Here is a 22309-nt window from a genome sequence, read left to right as displayed (position 1 = left end):
CCAAGCAGGTCCTTATGCTGGGGAGCAGCGAGTAAATCACTGAAAGGAGTATCAGTCAAACTAATATCTATAGGAGGAAATTGTTTGAAAACTTCCTATATTCTCAGGTATTTGGAAAAACTTGCTGAAGATATTGTGTGTGTCAAGGAAAGTTTATCAAGTGAATGCAGAGTCCCTCTCTCTCTCACTCAATGCTCATATACAGGAGTTCCTATTTTTCACCCCCAGTACACAGCCATAACCTAGCCATGCCCTCATACATTTGTGCCACAGTAAGGCTGAACTAAATCTTTGAGAGACTAAAATTAATCAGGAGAGAAGCCAGGAAAGGATAGATTTTGCTGACAGAAGTGTATTTTGTGACGATGCTAGCCAAAGAAAACGGAATAAAGTGAGAACAGCTAATGAATGGGGGAACAAAGGGCTGAAACCTGAGAGCGAGGAAGAGAGCAAAGGGATAATACCTGAGAGCGAAGAATGGAGCGAAGGGATGAAACCTTAGAGCAAGGAAGGGAGCAAAGGGATGAAAACTGGGAGCAAGGAAGGGAGCAAAGGGATAAAAACAGAGCGAGAAAGGGAGCAACGGGATCAAACATGGGAACGAGGAAGGGAAAGAAGGGATGAAACCTGGGAGCAAGGAAGGGAGCATAGGGATAAAACCTGAGCGCGAGGAAGGGGGCAAAGGGATCAAACCTGGGAACGAGGAAGGGAAAGAAGGGATGAAACCTGGGAGCAAGGAAGAGAGAGAAGGGATGAAACCAGGAAGCCAGGAAGGGAGTGAAGGGATGAAACCTAGGAGCGAGGAAGAGAGTGAAGGGATGAAACCTGGGACCGATGAAGGGTGCGAAGGGATAAAACCTGTGAGCGAGGAAGGGAGAAAAGGGATCAAACCTGGGATCGAGGAAGGGAGCGAAGGGATGAAACCTGGGAGCGAGGAAGGCAGCGAAGGGATGAAACCTGGGAGCAAGGAATGGAGCGAAGGGATGAAACCTGGGAGCGAGGAAGGGATGAAACCTGGGAGCGAGGAAGGGAGCGAAGGGATGAAACCTGGGAGCGAAAGGATGAAACCTGGGAGCATGGATGGGAGCAAAGGGATGAAACCTGGGAGCGAGGAAGGGAGCGAAGGGATGAAACCTGGGAGCAATGAATGGTGCGAAGGGATAAAACCTGGGAGAGAGGAAGGGAGCGAAGGGATGAAACCTGAGAGCGAGGAAGGGAGCGAAGGGATGAAACCTGGGAGCGAAAGGATGAAACCTGGGAGCATGGAAGGGAGCAAAGGGATGAAACCTGGGAGAGAGGAAGGGAGCCAAAGGATGAAACCTGGGAGCATGGAAGGGAGCCAAAGGATGAAACCTAGGAGTGAGGAAAGGAGCGAAGGGATGAAACTTTGGAGCGAGGAAGGGAGCGAAGGGATGAAACTTTGGAGCGAGGAAGGGAGCGAAGGGATGAAACCTGGGAGCGAGGAAGCGAGCGAAGGGATGAAATCTGGGAGTGAGGAAGGCAGCCACTGCCAGACCCACCTGCCACCCAGATCATGTGGAAGGAGTTCTGCCAGACGGTCTGGCTCCTGCCGGCGTAGATGTCGTGTCTGCTCTCCATGACCAGAGATTCGACCAGGAGGAAGATGAGGAACCAGAGGTAGGAGGCCGAGTGCAGGAGAAACTTCAGCACGGGGATTTTCAGCATTTTTCCAGGCTAGACACCGAGAGCAAAGACACAGAGAAATCACATCAAGAATGTTAGTTTGTACGAGCAATATTAACATACAGGAGTGCAAGAAAGATACACCTTAGAGAAAAAGCTAACATTTTAGCATTCAGCAACAACTGTAACAGTAAAATATTCCATATATGTACATATCAAAGGTAAATCGTGTTAGGGAACGAAATATATCATCATCCAAAAACGATCATAACAATTTGTACATAATTATCACACTTTAATTGATTGTAATTTTACCTGAAGAATAATTGATTTTAATTTTACCTGAAAAACAACAAATTTAAATGCGAATAACAAATGTCAAATTCAGAGAGACTGAGGTAAACTAAGACATGTCTGCGCTATTATAAGGAACGGGGGAAAGATCTTCCGCGCTACCGACAAATTTACAGTTGAAATGCTCCCATTCCCCGATTGAAACGGAATTCTAATGCGCTTGTCTAGTAGTTTGGCACCACCTAGTGGTAGCATGAACGACTGCTGCTTTACCGTATCTTACTAAAACAGCGGGCTTGTTTCTAACATGCATGCAATGAAAACAGAAGCAATCTCTGTCTTCGAACATCGAATGACTTGGGCCAAAGCCACATTTGCGACTTTCTCTGATTGGAGGATACTCAGCCAATCCCCTTCGCCCATCACGCCGAGAAGCTGGCCAAACAGGAATGTGTTTTGTATAGGTATGTACTGTAAACAAGTCAAGTCCACGCAAGCATGTGTATTATTGAGCCCACACAATGGCCTTAGAATTCTTGCTTATATTGAGCGATTCGGTTAATTCTACAGAAGCATGAAATTATTACAGACTTCGTTCGTTCGCCCTGAGGCCATGGACCTGTTCAGAAGCCTCAGAGAAGACGTTTGTACACATATTTAAAAGGCTCACATCTAGCAGGAGCCCTCGTGGTCTGCACACTGCCCCGGGTGCTGGGCCAGGACCAGTCACTCGGTGCCAGACCTGCAGTACTTGGGCCTCTCCCGACATTGCCAACATATGTGGGTCGCCAACGCCTTTGCCAGAGAGTTTCAGGGCGGACCTAGGACTGTGTTCATGTTTGCAAACTCCTCGCCATGTATATTCTTAGCACCATCCAAGGAGGCTTCCTGATTAGAAGGTTAAAGGGCTCCTCCAGTATAGAGAGAAGTAAGCAGTTCTCTTTATTCAGTCCTAATCTCTAACAATCACCAACAATAGCCATTCTAGAATGTTCCATTGTTGGATGACGTCAGCTTGGAAGGAGTTATTTTATGGCATCATTCACCGCCAGCGAGGGCATAATTGAGTCTTCTGAGAAACTGGAGCCAGCACAGAACTCTTGTCTCTCTGTCTGAAGGGTGGGGCATGGAGTCCCCAAAACTGAGAAGGCTGTGATGGCTGGACACAGCCAGATTACCAGGGGCACTGCCCTGTTGGAGGAGGTGGGACCTCGGCGCTTTAAAGCACGCGTTTGATTCTGAAGACGGAGACAGACGGAGACAAGAAGAGGGCAGAGGCAGAGCTGGGCCTCCCACTTAAGATGTTGTTTTGTGGTTTTAATTTTATCTGGTTTTCTTGAAGTTAAGCGTGAGCAATGGTGTTCTAAGATGTGCTGATTTCTTGGTGGTTCTCCAGAGTATGTGTGCCAGGGTACTGAAACTGGCTCTCGAAGGTCATGTGGGCATGAGAGCTATGAAGAGGGGGGTCAGGGATGCGTTTTGGGGATCAAGAATAGATAGAGAGCTGGAGCACTTTCTGAGAGACTGTGTGGCATGTGTCATCAGAGATAAGTCCAAAGTAACTGTTGCTAGTCCAGTCAAAGTGGTTCCTGTGCATGAGAAACCTTGATCGAAGTTGTGTATGGACATAATTGGTCCCATGAATGTTCTCAAGGCAAAGTGTACATATGGCATTCTGTTAATTGAATTTTTTTCACATTGCCCGGAGATAGGGTTTGCGAAAACTGCTAATATCGTGGAAGTCATACATTTCTTGCAATCTGTGTTTCTAAGGGCGGGTGCTCACACTGAATTGGTAACATATAATGGGTGCAATTCACTTCCAGCGAGTTTTGCAACTCTCTGACTCATTGAGGTGTTAAGCTTGTAACTGCATCTTTGTATCACCCTCAGAGCAATAGTTTGGTGGAGTGGTGTAACAGGTCACTCATGAAAGATGCTGTGCAGTTGTCCTTAGCTAGCGGTTTGGATTCAGGTAAGGAGCTTAAGGATTTGTTGTGGGTGATGCGCACCACTCCCGATGCGGTCACTGGTCAGTCTCCTGTTTCACTGCTTAAGGGGTGGCTGGCTGCTACTAAGTTGGTGCATCCTATGATGAGTGATTTGATCATGTTGGAAGAGAAAAGGGGCCAGTGAAGAGTAGATGTGAAAGTGCCCAAAGTATGTGTGTGGGGGAGATGACAAAATGAGGCAGCAGTCAAAGAGAGGGGTTGGGCCAGGGTTAAATAACCTAGTTTGATCTATAAGGGTAATTATCTGATCCTAAGAAAGTACTTCCTGTGAAGCAGTGGCTGTTATGCTGGAGGATGGCAAATGGTGAAACAAGGAAAAACTATATTTGTAGAAGCTGAGTTTGAAGTAAAATGATGGAGAATTTATATGTCGTCTAAGGGCTCGGGACGAGGGAGCCTTGTAAGGGTTCACTGTCAACATCAAAGGACACTTGTGTTTTGAGAACCCCTACAGAGAGGAAGCCATCTGTGAGACTGTGTGTAATGTTTTGATACATGTAGAGGTTTACTTTTGTTCTTGTGGGATGGTTTGGTTTATATGGGTTTGGTATAAAGGGCATCATTTGTTGGGTCTAACTTGGAAGAATGAATGTAAAATGTAGAATGAGGTAAAGTAAAAGGGTAGAATGGAATGCTGCAGTGCAGGGTTTGAATTAAAGGGCACTCGCTGGCGTGTCGATTGCCCTGGCAGCTGTATGGCTCTTTTTTGAATAAACTTACCTGATACACGTTGACAGAGCCTCGCTTTTTCTTCAGAGCTGGAACTTTTCATACCTATCATAGATTTACTTTTCTTGATCATACTGAACAACTATATTGATGTAGCGATTAACACACTGAAGATTGAGAAGGCATGGTAGGAGTTGTTCCCTTTGTTGTAGTTGATGATAACAACTCTACTACTGCACCAGAGATTGCGGCACTTGAACGAGGTCGCGAAGAACAGAATCAAAAACTGCACTTTAAATATTGATATACGGCAGGGATTTCCTCCATACTGATCAATAAAGATTCGGTGATGTAGGATTTCCTCCATACTGATCAATAAAGATAGGGTGATGTAGGATTTCCTCCATACTGATCAATAAATATTGGGTGATGTTTGGTAAGGATTTTAAGGTCCTATGTTTACAAGAGACATAGGCATGTAATACCTTCCACGTAGTTGGCTATTTGACATATCACACTCCTGCTATGCCATCTATGGCAGACTCTGGAAAGGGCGGGCGAGCAATTGTGGGTTTGCTTGTTTTACCAGGGAAAATATGGAGGACAAGGCTTGTTTCACCATATTAACAATTTTGGGGTCTAGAAATGTTAGGGGGAACACAATTGATGGCAATTCACTTTTAAAATAATCAAAGCATCGATGTTATTGCACTGCTAAAATGACATGAACGCCATATACAGTCTGTAGATAAAGGGTATTTATATCCTGTGGGCTTGGGATTTTAATGCACATTTATACCCTCTACCCCTATATAGGCATGTAGGATAGTTGACACCCGTGGGGAGGATCAGTCTCATTTTAAATATAATGATATTAGAGAGGCATTAAATAATCTTTTTATCAAACTGAGTTTTGTACTTGCTTATGATCTATGCCCTTCGTCACATCCCACCATGGCCACGATTGTAGGTAGAGGACAACTAGTATAATCCGGTGACGGATAACTTGTCTCCATTTGTTTCTGAATTTTCTGTAATTCCCAAACTGTGTTAGTGACCATAATCCGATTATTATTGTGAGATGTATGGTGCAGGGTCTGTTAAAGTATTCGATGTAATAGAAGATGTCAAGATGGATAGAAAGTTTGGGAAAAGGATCATATGGAGCCGAGTGAAAACCACGTGGCTGATCTCAGACCTCATTGCGTGGAATACAGCAGAATGTATAGTTTGTCTGGATGACAGTGCAAGTAAAATTGTGGGTGGGTCCTCATGTGATGTTATTGGTGGTACGCGTAAGGCTCTTTTGTATGGTCCTAAGTCAGTGAAGAAGGAAAAATATCTTGGTTGGTTTGACTTGCATATAAGAACACTAAAACGTAAGGGCTGCGTTAAACACAATACCCAGAGATAGACGGGGAATTCGAGGATGTAGACAAATTGCTAAATTTTTACATTTAAAGACCAGGATAGCCAGCATTAGAGAGGAAGTGTGGGAGAGTTTGGTTCTACTCAGTGAGATGAAAGATAGCAGCTCCTTCTGGAAACATTTTAATTATGTGTTTTTTGAGGACTCAACTGCTCCTTCTGCTGATGAATTGATTCCTGCTTTGGAGTGGATGTAGTATTTTAGCAGAATTTATGATCAGTCACTGTTGGACCCGGCCTCGTAGAATGGCCCTCCGTGCCCCCGCACCACCGCAACCTGGTGCCTGCAGCCCAAGCACGCGGCCCAGCCGACCTTTCCCACCAGGACACCCGCACCAACCCCGGACATCCCCGTCCATGGCCTCTCTCCTTTCGGCCACCCCGGGCCCGCGTGCCCACTCCCTGCAACAAGATGGCCGCCCGGCTCCAGCGCGACCCGGGCCTCGAGGCGCCACTCCGGCTGGAGGACATCACGCTTCCAGGGGATGAGAGAGGGAGGAGCAGTTTCTATCGCACCTCTGAACTCCCCTGGGACGATGGGTTTCGATCGGCCCTCCGGCCTCCCTGCGGGCTGGCTCCGTGCCTGCTGGGTGTCTGGGACTCCTCCCGACCCGGCCCTGAAAGGATCAAAAGACAATAGCAGGAAATCCCGACAAGCGGCCCCCAGGTGACAAGACCCCTGCCTGCGCAGACTCCGGACATCAAAGCGGGGTCGACCTATAACAAGGGGTGCTCTGAGGCTGTCCGGCAGATTCGACGCTGGAACAACGAGAGCCTGCTGACGTGGTCGCGGCTCCTGGAACTTGAACCCACCTGAGCCCTGCTGAGTGACTCGCGGCTCCCTGAAGATCGTAAGACCTCCGAACTTGTACCTGAGCCCTGATGAGTGACTCGCGGCTCCTTGAAGATCGTAAAGACCTCCGAACCTGTACCTGCGCCCGCTGAGTGACTCGCGGCTCCCCCAGACTCTCACGGTCCCGCCGGACCCCGACTCCGACCACGTATCCCCCAGCTCGAGGATTGTGAGCTGTGCGCCGGATACGTCCCTGCTTGGAACCGTTACCAGAGACAGTCCCGCTACCCCCTACCTTTCCGAGACTCTTGAGCCCGTGCTCACCTTGTACATATTTGCAGTGATACCTATTTGATAAAGCTTGTTTCTGAGAATACCCAGTGTGGTCTCTCTGTGTCGTGTGGTGCCAGAAGTACGATCCTAGTTGCGAGATTCCTCCCCCTGGGGAATCTCTCGCCAGTGCCCGGCTACAATACTACACGGGTGGGACTCAGGGAAGTCAGGACCCCTTTCCGGGCTCCTCTGAGGTCGCCGTCTAACATTGGTGGCAAGCGACGGGATTCGGGCCCATCACCTAGAGATCGTACAGTGAACAACGGACGCACGACCAACAAAGATGGCAGAAGGAAGCGCCATGAGCTCCGCAGAAACCAACGCCAACAGAGTGTTCCAGGTGGAGCATCTGGAAGAATACACACACAAAGAGCTAAAACAATTTTGCAAAGAACTTAAAATCGCTACCACTGGCCTCAACACTAAGGAAGACTTGCAGAAAGCACTGAAAACTTGGGTGGAGACCGGGGCATCCAGCCCGGAAGGCACGGGGGAGCGCCCCGACGAAGCCGAACCCCCTCCAAGTGAAAGCAGCGACAATCAGGTGCGAGGCATTGTAGCAGACGGGGGCCTATCCCCGGGAGAACTCGCGGACAGAGAGAGAAGCCGCAGTCATGAACTCGAGTTAGCCAAACTCAAAATCGAGGGCGAATTGAAGTTAGCGGAGAAAAAGCTAGCGGTAGAGCAAATGCGCGTACAAGGCGAACTGGAAGAAAAGAAGCTCCAACGGGAGCACGAAGGAAGAAAGCTCCAACTAGAGCACGAACGCAGCTTAAAAGAACTCGAGCTCAAGGCCCGAAATGAGGACGGGAGGCCCTCGGGGAACCGAGAGACGGCCCCCCCAGCGGAACAGAAGGTCCACATCCCCAAGGATGTGGTCAAAGAATATTATAAAAACGATGACATTCAGCAATGGTTTCGGGCCTACGAGGTCGCCATGACCTCTCATCGGATTCCACAGAAGGACTGGGGGGCGGGGTTGTGGGGGCGGTTTCTGAGCGAAGGAAGGGACACCCTGCTCGACCTACCCCTCTCCCTGCAGACCTCCTACAGCCACATGAAAGAGGCTCTCCTCACAAGATACGGCCTCACCCCAGAAATGTACCGCCAACGGTTCCGGGACTGCAGGAAGATCCCGGGCACCACCTGGGTGGAGTATGTAAACTTTTTTAGTCGGGCCTTCGATGGGTGGGTCAAGGGCAGCAAGGTCACCACCCTTGCCGAACTCACTGATCTCATGTTATGGGAACATCTGGCTGCGAACTGCTTCGTAGAGCTACGTCAACATCTGCTGGATAGCAAGCTCACAGATCCCCGGAAGCTGGCTGTGGAGGCCGACCGCTGGACCAACACCCGGGTCTCCCGGGGCATGGTAGGAGAGTACCCCCGAACCAGTCAGGGACCACCCCGCCAGAGAGGGGGAGGGAACCAGGGAGGGCCGAGAGAGTCCCAGCCTAGCCCCCCGAAGACACCACCTCCACCTTTCCCGGCGCCCCCCCCCCACCAGTAACAGGGCCCCCTGGGAGACGAGGACACCGGGTGACCGTCACATGTTTTCGTTGCCAGAAACCCGGGCACTACGCCAATGACCCAGAGTGCCCCATGGCCACCCAAGTCACCCCTGCGAGACAGATAGCCAATGTAGCCCTGGGGGAGGAGGTTGAGGAAGCCGAGGAGTGGGAACCCGCCGCTATGGCCCTAGTATCCCTGGGAGATAGGGAAATGATCCCTGGTAGCCTCCTACCGTCCAATACACAGAAATATGGGCAGCTCGTCAAGATCAATGGCCACCAGGTAGAGGCCCTGCGGGACACCGGGGCCAGTATCACCGGTGTCCTCAGGCACCTAGTTCCCGAGGAGCAGATCCTCCCCAATGTCTTTTGCCCCGTAATATCTGCAGACAATAGGGAAAGTATGTGTCAGGTAGCCCTGGTGCCATTTCAGTGGGGAGGGGTGATAGGTAAACTCAAGGTGGCCGTAAGAACCTCCCAGCCGGTCGACTGCCTCTTAGGGAACGACCTGGAGAGTTCTCCCTGGAAGCACGTAGAGCGCAAAGCCCACCTAGGAATGATGGGACTCCCCGAGTGGGTGTGTGCCACCACCCGATCTATGACAGCCCGACTCACTCCCCGGAGAGAAGTCGAGGGCACCCCGGTCGAAGAAGCCCGTACCGTCCCCGCCGAGGGTCCTCCCGTTCCCCCATCGGAAGGGTCCGTCGCCAGCGACGAACCCGCACCATCCGACCCCGCCCCGGTCCCCGAGTTGGGGGATCTACCCGAGTTGGCCCATTGGCGCCACGAGGGCGGGCCCACCCGGGAAGAATTTTACCGGGAGGTCCCCCAGAAGTCCTTAGGGTTCAGCCCGTTTGAATTACTCTATGGGCACCCCGTCCGAGGTCCCCTCAGTTTGGTTAAGAAAGGGTGGGAGGCAGCACCCCAGACCACCCCCCGAGATGTGTTCCAATATGTCCTGGCCCTCCGGAACCAGACCAGGAGGTTCCGAGAACTGGCCGAGGCCAACCTGGAGGCGAGTCAAGAAGAAATGAAGCGCTGGTACGACCAGAATGCTACTCTGGTCGAGTTCCAGCCGGGCCAGCAGGTGTGGGTCATGGCCCCGTGAAGCCTGGCGCTCTTCAGGACCGATGGACTGTGCCCTACAAAGTGGTTGAGAGGAAGAGTCATGTCACCTACTTGGTGGACGTCCAGTCGCCTCGGGATCCCCTCCGGGTCCTGCACTTGAACCGCCTCAAGCCTCACTTCGTGCGGACAGAACTGAGCCTCCTGCTGGCCACCGATGACGGGGCCGAAGATGAGTCGGATCCCCTCCCGGACCTCCTGTGTGTCAAGGAGCAGGATGGCTCCATGGAGGGAGTGAACCTCTCCCCAGCCCTCACTGCCCAGCAACAAGCGGACTGCCGCCAGCTCCTCAGACAATTTTCCGACCTCTTCTCCCTGACCCCCCGGGTCACCAACTGGTGTGTTCACGATGTGGACACCGGGGACAGCCCGCCGGTGAGACACCGAGCCTACCGGGTTCCTGACCGGGTCCGGTCCTGCATTCAAGCTGAAGTCTCGAAGATGTTGACCCTGGGGGTGATCGAGCCCTCTGACAGTCCCTGGGCCAGCCCCGTGGTCCTGGTTCCGAAGGCAGCAGCCCCCGGTGTCGCCCCCGAGCTCCGGTTCTGCGTGGATTACCGGGGGCTCAATGACGTTACCCGAGCCGATGCCCACCCCATTCCACGAGCCGACGAGCTCATTGACCGACTAGGGGCCGCCCGGTTCCTCAGCACTTTCGACCTCACCTGCGGCTACTGGCAGATTGCGCTCACCGAAGGGGCCAAGGAGAGGTCTGCTTTCTCCACCCCCGATGGGCACTACCACTTCCGCGTGATGCCCTTCGGGATGAAAAATGCCCCGGCCACTTTCCAGAGACTGGTAAATAGGGTCCTGGCCGGGCTAGAACAGTTCAGCGCGGCCTATCTGGACGACATCGCTGTCTTCAGTTCAGAGTGGAGTGAGCACCTCCAGCACCTCCGGAGAGTGCTAACCGCCCTGCGCCAGGCAGGCCTCACCGTAAAAGCCAGCAAGTGCCAGATCGGGCAAGGATCCGTAGTCTATCTGGGGCACCAAGTCGGGAGTGGCCAGGTCGCCCCTCTACAGCCAAAGATCGACGCCATCCTGGCCTGGGACCCACCCATCACCCAAACGGAAGTCCGAGCCTTTCTGGGACTCACGGGCTACTACCGCCGATTCATTCGGGGGTATGGCAGCCTGGTCGGCCCTCTCACTGAACTCACGTCTAAAAAACAGCCAAAGAAGGTGCAATGGACGGCTGCCTGCCAGGAAGCTTTCGATGCTCTAAAAAAGGCCATGTGCACTGCCCCCGTCCTCCAGGCTCCCGACTACACCAAGGAGTTCATAGTCCAGACCGATGCCTCCGAGCATGGCATTGGGGCCGTCCTGTCCCAAGTGAATGATCAAGGCCTAGACCAGCCCGTCGCCTTCCTCAGTCGGCGGCTGCTACCCCGAGAACAGAAGTGGAGCACCATAGAGCGCGAAGCCTTTGCCGTGGTCTGGGCACTCAAAAAACTACGACCCTACCTGTTCGGCACTCATTTCAGGGTCCAAACTGACCATCGGCCCTTGCGATGGCTCATGCAGATGCGAGGAGAAAACCCCAAGCTACTGCGGTGGTCAATCTCCCTCCAGGGAATGGACTTCACCGTAGAACACCGCCCTGGTACGGACCACGCCAACGCTGACGGCCTCTCCCGGTTCTTCCGCCTCAGCGAAGAGAACCCCCCAAGGTGATGGGCAGTTCTCTCCGGCTTTCAGCTGGGGGGGACGCGTGTTGGACCCGGCCTCGTAGAATGGCCCTCCGTGCCCCCGCACCACCGCAACCTGGTGCCTGCAGCCCAAGCACGCGGCCCAGCTGACCTTTCCCACCAGGACACCCGCACCAACCCCGGACATCCCCGTCCATGGCCTCTCTCCTTTCGGCCACCCCGGGCCCGCGTGCCCACTCCCTGCAACAAGATGGCCGCCCGGCTCCAGCGCGACCCGGGCCTCGAGGCGCCACTCCGGCTGGAGGACATCACGCTTCCAGGGGATGAGAGAGGGAGGAGCAGTTTCTATCGCACCTCTGAACTCCCCTGGGACGATGGGTTTCGATCGGCCCTCCGGCCTCCCTGCGGGCTGGCTCCGTGCCTGCTGGGTGTCTGGGACTCCTCCCGACCCGGCCCTGAAAGGATCAAAAGACAATAGCAGGAAATCCCGACAAGCGGCCCCCAGGTGACAAGACCCCTGCCTGCGCAGACTCCGGACATCAAAGCGGGGTCGACCTATAACAAGGGGTGCTCTGAGGCTGTCCGGCAGATTCGACGCTGGAACAACGAGAGCCTGCTGACGTGGTCGCGGCTCCTGGAACTTGAACCCACCTGAGCCCTGCTGAGTGACTCGCGGCTCCCTGAAGATCGTAAGACCTCCGAACTTGTACCTGAGCCCTGCTGAGTGACTCGCGGCTCCCTGAAGATCGTAAGACCTCCGAACTTGTACCTGAGCCCTGCTGAGTGACTCGCGGCTCCCTGAAGATCGTAAGACCTCCGAACTTGTACCTGAGCCCTGCTGAGTGACTCGCGGCTCCTTGAAGATCGTAAAGACCTCCGAACCTGTACCTGCGCCCGCTGAGTGACTCGCGGCTCCCCCAGACTCTCACGGTCCCGCCGGACCCCGACTCCGACCACGTATCCCCCAGCTCGAGGATTGTGAGCTGTGCGCCGGATACGTCCCTGCTTGGAACCGTTACCAGAGACAGTCCCGCTACCCCCTACCTTTCCGAGACTCTTGAGCCCGTGCTCACCTTGTACATATTTGCAGTGATACCTATTTGATAAAGCTTGTTTCTGAGAATACCCAGTGTGGTCTCTCTGTGTCGTGTGGTGCCAGAAGTACGATCCTAGTTGCGAGATTCCTCCCTCTGGGGAATCTCTTGCCAGTGCCCGGCTACAATACTACACGGGTGGGACTCAGGGAAGTCAGGACCCCTTTCCGGGCTCCTCTGAGGTCGCCGTCTAACAGTCACCGTGGGAGAGTCCCGCTACTATAGACACGGATTCCATTTTAGAATCTAGGCACTCTTCCATCTCGTGTGACTTTATTGATGTGTCCTCTGCTATTAAAAGGAGTCAACCTGGTAAAGCCCCAGGCTGTGTACCAATGGATATGTACAGGGAGAATATGGATCTTTGAGCCCCATTCTAACCAGTGATTTAATGATGACAGCAGAAGGCAATTTCCCATCTCTTTGGTTGCAGTCCCTCATAATCCCGATCTTTACAACAGGGAACAGAGTGGATCCCAAATGCTGCTGGGCCCTTCTCTTTATTAGATCCTACAGTGAAGATGATAGGGAGAATATTTTTATGAAGACTGCAATCTTGGGAAGAGGAAAAGTCTATCCTGTTGTTACTCAATTTGGTTTTGGAAAAGACTGAGTAGAGTAGAACAGTGTTTACATTTGTATATTTAAATTAGTAACTATACTGTAGTCAGGAAGGGATTTGTTCAGCAGGCCTTTTGAACCTTAGCAGTTCATTTCACTGTGTTAACCATGCAAAGTTATGGGCCATTTTGGGATCAACAGGGTGGCCAAATCTATAGTCCATTATTTAGGTGAAATGGATATCAATGCCACTATTAATGTCCGTTATGGTCCTAAGGTTGAGTGGGCAGATGCTTTTTAGGATCAAAAGGGGAGTTAGAAATGGATGTGTGCTTGTTCTATTTTTATTTACACTTTTGATCTGGAGAAGTTCTAAGTTGCCAATTGAACCGATCTGCCACCGATTGGTTCTAGCTTTAGTTTCACTTCAATGCGGATAACTGGAAAGGGTGTTGCAACGTCTCGACCTCATACCATTCGTGGTGTCCAGATTACTAGAGTATGTTCTTTTTCGTACTTGAGAATCTAAATTAATTCTCTTGGTAAGTGGGTCCATTTGAGGAACATCAGGAAGTAGCAGTTTTGTAAATCAATATAGGCAGTGTTCGGATTTGCCATTAAACTGGGCTCCAACCCCCTCAGGGAGATATGCACTATTTGCAGGAGAAAGGCTCTTTTTGTTGCTAGTTTTGGGGCAGGTCTGTGGAGCTATGTATGTAGATTGTGGTGCTCTACAGGGGACAGAAAATGCCTTCCTGAGAAGGCTACGGGCCATCGCGCATTGTTGATCAACTCATATTTGTCACAGGGAACTGGGCTTGGCCCATTTAAAGGATATGCCCTTTACTCTTGTGGCATTCACAATGGTAAAAATCACAGGCTACCTGTTACAGGGTTATATTCCGTGATCGGCTATCGCTTGATAATGCCATTCATATCCCGTGGGTTTGGAGATATCTCTATGGGCCTCTTCTGTCTGCAGCTCGGCAGACAACAGTTCATAATTAACGCCATTAGGAAGAGAGAAAGATGGGTTAGAAAAGGGAGAGGATGGAGGGTTAGTAGGAAGGACAGGTACAAGAAAGGATGGATCCTTGAGTGGGTGTATCGATAGGTGGATGGACACGTAAAAGGGTGGCAGAGTAAGGGGAAAGGGAGGATGAATTGATGGATGGATGGATAGATGGATGGATGGATGGATGGATAGAGGGAGGAAGGGATGGATGGATGGATGGATGGATGGATGGATGGATGGATGGATGGATGGATGGATGGATGGATGGATGGATGGATGGATGGATGGGTGGGTGGGTGGATGGGTGGGTGGATGGATGGATCAGCTGATGGATTTATGGATGGATGGTCATATGGATGGATGCATGCATAGATGATGGATCTGTGAACGGGTGGATGAATGGAATGGTCAATGGATAGCTAGAATGCTGAAAGATAGAATGAATGGATGACACACTATAAAGGTGAAGAGGTGGATATCAAAAGGTGGACAAAAGTTTGATCGAAAGGATGAATGGATTGATTCTTGGATGGAAGAGAAAAGGGAGCTCTGCCAGGAGGGCCAGTAATTAGTTCCATCAGAGCTTTGGTTCTAAGCAGTGGGGCATTTTTTATGTTCTGGCTACTACCTTGCCCAACATACAAGAACGCAGACACATGCATGCCTGTCATCTCAGACATGATAGACAAGCTCTGCCTTGGTTCGCACTTAGGAGCGACCTGAAGCACTTCTCCTTCATGGGGACTGTAGTCAGGAGGCCCATCCCTCTGGCTGGCAAACAGTCTATGGAAGCCTACAGCCCCCAAAGGGATTTCATGGGCTGCTTCCATAGACAGGTGATGCTGGCTGCAGTGACGTTTACGAGTGCAGAAGGGACAGAAATCAAGTGCATGGTAACTCCTCAAAACAGCAGTAAAGGGGCAGCAAAGGAGTGGGGGGTCTAAGCCTGTTTATCAAAAGTGTTGTGTTTTTGGGAATATATTGGGAACTGCTGTGCTTCAATTGTTTCCAATTTTTTAAAATTAATATTATTTAAGTAAGAAATACAATGTAAACATTATGGCAGCTGTAATCGTGAACATTTCAAAATATATGTATTCATTATAATGATACACGTATAAAGCAAATGCACTTAAAAAAAATAAAGCAACCATTTTCTTACAGAGCACCTGCCACTGATACCTCACTGGCACAGAGCATCGTTTTACAGTAGCCATATTTTTAACAACAGGTTCGTTTCATCACATTATTTCCGTGAGGGGGCTCAGGAGGGGTGTTAATGCCCAGCAATCTTCATGACTCAGAGTCCTAGTCTTTCTCCTCACAGTCCTTGCATGGTGAGGTGTGTCCTGTTAACATAGACAGGGTTTACCTATCTTATCTGTAAAATAAACTTTAAAGCAAATGTGTACACACTGCCCCTAAAATGAGGCTGCACCTTCTGCCTAGAAGTCATTAAGAGGAACTCCACCTACCATACTTCCTGAAAAATGAAGCGTCCCGGGGGCCCTGGGGTCAACATCAAGCAGGAATAGATGCAGGGAGTCTAGGACTGCGACCAGGAAGGGAGATCAGGAGGTGACAGCTTGATTGAAGTGGAGCCCCAGGCAAGACAGGGCTGAAGCCCAAAGGGGCTGGGGCTACCTTTACAGGTGACACCGTAGCGCATCACGAATGTGGTGGTGCCTTGGCATGTCCGGCCCCCGAGTGCAGGGCTGGGACTTTAGCCGCGCGGGAAACTTTGTGTCATGTCTACAGCAGACACCTCTAAGTGCCTGCCCCAGCCATCTGCCGGACGCCCTGCCTCAAGCTGCTGCTTGACCATCACACCCTCACTAGCAGCGATGGTTTCCATTTTTTTTTAAAAATATGTCAGTAGTGAATAATACTTTAATAATCTCTATTGGTTCCATTAAAAAGCAGCAGAAACTAGAGAGGGCAGAGCCACGATGCCCATTAGGGCGAGCCGCCACTGGTTTTCAGGTCAGCCTGTGTGTCCCTTAAAAGTCAAACCAGCTGATTTTCTGTGGTTCTGACTCTCAGGCTCTTGATCCAGTTCCAGGATTTTGCTCCAGATGTTAGATTCTACTTCAGTGTTTATAAAATCGAGTGTGTATTGATTATTGTTGAGAGTTTAAAACTCCTGCTCTGTCATGGTCACCTCAAACTCCCAGGCCTCATCTACTGTGATCTTTCTAACTCCTAAAATAGTTTTTCATCGCCTAGAGCACCAGTGCGTGTGTGTTCGCTCACTCATTCAACACAATTCCGAAGTCCCCGCTCCGGCAGCTGGAGCAGGGGCTGCTATTGGTCCAGCAGAGCTGATGGCAAGCACAAGAACACTTGTGAGGGTTGATAATCAGCATATATTTTTTCAATTATTTCCAGAATACTCATCAGCAAATGCCTCAAAATTGTGTAACTTTTTGACCAAACTACTTGAAAATGTTGCTGAAAAATTCACTGATTAGCCTCATTTTTTCGAACTTTTCTCAGGGGCAGCCCCCTTCAACTTAAACTTAAAAGAAAATATTTATACACTGCCCTAAAGTGAGTCCACTAAGGTTGACATGTGCTTGTGTATATCACTCAGTCAGCCCTTTGGGATGTGGTTCAAAGTGGGGGTATCAGTGGTTTTCTGGTAGTTCTTTGCTCTGTACACTGAGTGGCTGCTTTAAAATACAAGGGCACATGGCTCCCTTCTGCATCCTCGTGTATGTGCAGAATGAGACCATGGCGCAGCCCTTGCGGATCGGAAAAGATAAATAGCAATAGATGACACACAAAGTAGCCACGTTTCATTTTTGTGCTTGTCTGCATATTGGCTATTTTCTGTGCAGGAGCTGTGGTGACACTCATTAACCCTCCCACAGTTCTACTGAGGGACACGTCCTTACCTTTGATTTTGGCGCTATCCAGTACACCAGGCACAGCACGGGCATGGTCAAGAAGATGACGCAAGAGATGAAGAGCTTCCAGCTGGTGTTGCTGCCCCGCCAGCCGGTCAGTTTCCCGCTCCAGATGGATGACAGCACCTGCTGGCAGATGGGATGAGCTACAAACTGGACACAGGAGAGACATGTAAAGAGAAGAAGCCTCCTTGTAGCTGGAAGCCCAACAATATCACAGATCTGAAAGGCAATAAAGAGACACTGAACTAATGTCTAAAGAATCAGCACTGCCATTGTGGACTGTGCAGCTCCCTTCTTTGCATTAACATACTTCTCTCCCAACCTACTGATACTCCAGTGGGGGCGGGGGGGGGGGGGGGGGGGGTCTTCCATAGAGGGAAGGGATCCTTTTGTGAATGAGGAATGTTTGCAGAGTGAGTGACCCTGCTGAACTCAAGGGGGCATATTTCCATGTCAACTTGCTTGAGTAAGTCCTTTGTCATCACATAGCAGGTGCATTTGTAGAGCACAAGTTTACCCTGAGCAATACCTTTTATTGACCCATATCTGGTTCCTTCCAGGTATAGACAAGAAGACGCTTTTAAAGCTCGGATTGTGTTCTAGGCTCTTTGTTAGGAGGAACTAAAAGGGACATCGACGAAAGCAAAGACTTATGTAGTAATGTGTTTTAGGTAATCTGATTCGCATTAGCGATTTTTGCGTCTGACGTTATCCATGACCTTTTGATTTTACTAAAATTGTATATCTGAAATACTTAGGTATAGGGGCTTTCAGCCATTCCTATTCATCTGTTGGTCTGTTATTGTGTCATTCATATTTTTGTTCTGCCCACTAGAGGATACAGAATGGGGCTGTGGGTCAGCCCACTCCCCCACTAGCTAGCTTAAATGTGAGTGACTTTGGCTGTGGAGCCTCAGATTAATTTAGCCAGCAGAAGAGCTTCTTACCAACTGCAGCCCATGCTAACGCCACTTGTTCAACCCATTAATTCCCAAAGTAACATAACTCTACGGGTCACTTTCAGCCCGTGACAGAGCAGTTTCAGGCACAGTGAAGACTGTTCCGTGCAAGGGGCATTACAGGCAAATTCACGCCTTACGTCATCTCGCCACACTGAGATGTTACTATGATGCTACCAAGACCCTACACTCTTCACACAGTCAATGACGAACTGGAAGACACACCTATGGATCATTGTAAGATGAGGAGAAAGGCGTCGTGCTACATTGAAGAAACACTCAGGAGTTCTACTTTAACTTAATGTTTGGGGAGCAGAAAATTGGTTCATCTTGGAAGGATGCCGCAGGTGGAGCTCTTGCATTTATTGGAACAGTGGTTAGGGTCAGCGGGTACTGCGAGTCTCAAAAAAGCTGGTAACATGACTTTAATATATACACCTTGATCAGAGTTAGTCGAGGCTTTTTAATGATTGTCATTTTTTTCTAGTCGCAACTGTCCCAGTGTAACTTCTTGTGCCCACATCATATCAAGCGTCTATCCTGAGCATACAGCGTGCTTTATTATAGAGATGGGCCACAACGTCATGTCTGAAAGACATGGATAAAGGGAGCTGGAAGCCCTTACCCGTTTCTGGTTGTGGTTCACCGCCAGCCGCAGCCTCGCTAGGTTGGGAATGCCTTCTTCAAAAGCCTGGTTGTCCAGCTGGTCCTCGTCGCTGTCGTCTCCGCAGTCATTCAGCACAGCCGTAACTTCACTCTGGTTGCGACACATGCCCAGCAGCTCCACAGCAAATTCCTGACACAGGTCTTCAAGACTCAGGTACTCGGGCTTCAAGAAAAGAAAACAGGGCCAGTCAAACCCGTGATATGAGTTCTAATGTAAGGTCTAACTTGTGACCGTGCGGGCTAGTAGGGTCCTTCTCCCTACTGGTGAGATCCTGAGCTTCCACCTATATTAATCATTTCTTTATGGCAGAGTCTCAAAGATAAGAACAGATATCCTGTTCACAGAGGCAGGGTCCTAAAACCACAGTATCTGAAGCAACAATAAGTCTGCATTTCTCATTTGGGCGTACTCTGACCGTTGTCTACATAAATCGACCTGCATCCCAATTGTATATTCCTATCAGAGTGTCTGCAAGGCATGGCCTGTTGGGCTAAACATTTATCATGTGTTTGCTTTCTCTGACATACTCACAGCCTCTTGCTGCAAGAAGAGTTGTCATTTGTCTGACCTTGTGATGCTAGACATTTGTTGTACATTTATACATTAATGGCGCGGCCATCTTAAAGCAGGAAGAAGGATACACTTTTTTACTCTTAACTGAGTCTTGATCGATTGTGTATCAGGATCAGGGCTGGCTTTAGGGTTAGTGGCACCCGCTGCGACAATTTTTGTCCCACCCCACGACCTTCTTCCCAGATTCCTTCTCTACCACCCTCCATTGCTGCCCTTCATCTCTTCTTAGCCCCTCTCTTACATTTTTATACTTTATAGCTATTTAGCCCAGTGTGCAGTTTAAGAGCACTTTACATCACAAACATACTATACAGAGACAATGAGTCATACAAGCGCATAACTGTATAGGAAATAATACCTAAGATAGTGAAGACTATAAGGTGTAGTAGCTGTGTGTCGTCCATACTGTTAGGCATTATATGTTAAGAGTGCTTCGTCTGTGGAAACGAAGGTGCAAATTTACCAAGTTTTCACACAGTGTAGTAACCAGAGTTCCTGTGCTGCATGAAAAGGCGAGGGCACGGCAGCACCATATACAGCACCATATCCATTAAGATATAGGGCCACATGTATGAAACTATCATTTTGCGTTAACCATATAGCGATTTTTAAGAAATCGCTTTTTGGAAATCGCAAAATGCGATGTAGCAAAACAGCCAAGAAATAGCGATTTCCTAATTTTGATTTCATAAAAATGGCAAACGCAATTAGGGAAACACTATTTGTAATTTCGACGTCTTTCGTTCCTATGTACCTCAAGTCCCAAGGTGAGAATGGTCCTGCATGACCTAAATTGCGAGAACCTACTGGGTACTCACAAATTAGGAAATGCAAAGGCAAGGGTGCCTGGGGGCCTTAGGCCCCACTGAGGCACTCCTATAAAAAAAAAGGTGCACATGTAAGGCACACACATGCCCTAGGGGCATTTGTGCGCTAGTTGGCACTTTGAAAAATTCAGATATGTGCATTTTTCAAAGTTTGCACATGGTTACCATACAATTGAAGTTGATGGTAATAGCGTTTCCTAAATGCACAGTTCGCATTTAGGAAATGCTTCTTAAATGTGCATTAGAGATACGCTATTTGTGATTCTCTATTTGCATGCGCAATTAAGGTAATCCCAGAAAATTGTGATTATCTAAATTTCGAATGCCAAAGCCTTTCATACAAAAGGAAAGGCCATTTTGCATTCGCAAATGGACGAATTTTTGCGAGTCGCACCATTTGCGACCGAAAATACCGAGAATACATTTTTTTTCCAACTTTTCCTCTACCTCGCGGAGGAGTAATTTTTTCATGCAAATCCCTTTCTACCAAAGTTAGTAGATAGGGATCAACAACTAAAACCATGGGTGGGTGCGTGGCAACGTCCATGTACCCGCCAAAGTACACCTCCTTGACGTAAAGTGGAATATAGTGCTACTTTGTGCTACTTTAGGGCTACTGTCCAAAGCAATTCAGGATTTGGACTAGAAAGTAAACTCCAAGACAGCACTTTGTGCCTGGTTTCCACCACAAGAGTGACACAGACCTAGTGCAAAGTGTTAGTAGATTCGCCCCATAAACATAGGATTGGAACAAAACACAATTATAGTCGAGGTCACTCTAATATAATTGTATTACTACCCAAAGGAACACTTTTTAGTACACTTGAATAACCAAGGATTGAGGGTAAAAACAATAAGGTTCTAAACCTGTGCCTTTTAATTTGCATACAGCACTTTGATGCCAGTTCACAGCTCAAAGTGCAATGTTAGATGGACTGTAATTTATGAATTCCAAATAATAAAAGGATCTCTGCGACAAAAGTATTAGCTCACTGTGCTATCTATAAAAAAAAATAATCTGTGATCTGCTTGTCACAGGTTGCGCTTTGCAGCAGGAGCATTAGCCCTCTATGCTACTTCATTTTGTTTCAAAACTGTGATGAGACATAGATCACAAGAAGTGCTTCGTTTTGTGTGAGTGGTTGCGGTGGTGAACACTGGCACTTATTTTGGGGACTGCCTGGGATCATTTCTCCTATTCTGTACATGATTGTGCAGTGATTTAAAATACGCATTCGTCACAATTTATTCACAATGCTTTGTATGAAGTAAATTCAGTACATTCAGTCACATCCACAGTTTCCGTCCATCCTGGACGTTCTCACCAAGATGGAGGAAAGATCCTGCGTCCAGGCCTGTCATCCCTGAGCCTGACGGCCTGGCCACTTGGCACCTGTAATCCACCAAGGGCACCTTTCAGGTGTTTGCCCGGTCCTGCTTTCAGGCCTGTCCTCGCTGATCTTGACGGCCTGACCCCCTGGCACCTGTAATGCACCAAGGGCACCTTCCAGGTGTTTGCCCGGTCCTGCTTCCAGGCCTGTCCTCGCTGTTCTTGACGGCCTGACCCCCTGGCACCTGTAATGCACCAAGGGCACCTTCCAGGTGTTTGCCCGGTCCTACGTCCAGGCCTGTCATCCCTAAGCCTGACGGCCTGACCCCCTGGCACCTGTAATGCACCAAGGGCACCTTCCAGGTGTTTGCCCGGTCCTACGTCCAGGCCTGTCATCCCTAAGCCTGACGGCCTGACCCCCTGGCACCTGTAATGCACCAAGGGCACCTTCCAGGTGTTTGCCCGGACCTACGTCCAGGCCGGTCCTCGCTGAGCTTCACTGCCTGACCCCTTGGTACCTGTAATGCACCAAGGGCACCGTCCAGGTGTTTGCCCGGTCCTACGTCCAGGCCGGTCCTCGCTGTTCTTGACGGCCTGACCCCTTGGTACCTGTAATGCACCAAGGGCACCTTCCAGCTGTTTGCCCGGTCCTGCTTCCAGGCCAGTCCTCGCGGATCTTGACGGCCTGATCCTTTGGCACCTGCAATCCACCAAGGGCACCTTCCAGGTGCTTGCCCGGTCCTGCGTCCAGGCCAGTCCTCGCGGATCTTGACGGCCTGACCCCTTGGTACCTGTAATCCACCAAGGGCACCTTCCAGCTGTTTGCCCAGTCCTGCTTCCAGGCCGGTCCTCGCTGTTCTTGACGGCCTGACCCCCTGGTACCTGTAATCTACCAAGGGCACCTTCCAGGTGT

At 49.8% G+C, this 22309-nt stretch overlaps 1 protein-coding gene across 1 annotated transcript in view; it reads right to left on the bottom strand.

Moving 5' to 3' along the window:
- Positions 1-22309, bottom strand: part of LOC146806100 (short transient receptor potential channel 2-like) — a 246182-nt gene that overhangs the window by 92069 nt on the left and 131804 nt on the right. Inside the window, exons 3-5 of the mRNA XM_085623432.1 lie at positions 18625-18828; positions 17026-17190; positions 1521-1695 (exon numbers count right to left, since the gene is read on the bottom strand). Coding sequence (XP_085479558.1) covers positions 1521-1695; positions 17026-17190; positions 18625-18828 — 544 coding nt within the window. The remainder of the gene's footprint in view (positions 1-1520; positions 1696-17025; positions 17191-18624; positions 18829-22309) is intronic.

The sequence above is a fragment of the Triturus cristatus genome, chromosome 8, assembly GCF_964204655.1.
Source record: "Triturus cristatus chromosome 8, aTriCri1.1, whole genome shotgun sequence".
Classification (NCBI taxonomy): domain Eukaryota; kingdom Metazoa; phylum Chordata; class Amphibia; order Caudata; family Salamandridae; genus Triturus; species Triturus cristatus.
Note: the sequence above shows the minus strand (reverse complement) of the source record. Positions and strands in the feature narration are given on the sequence as shown.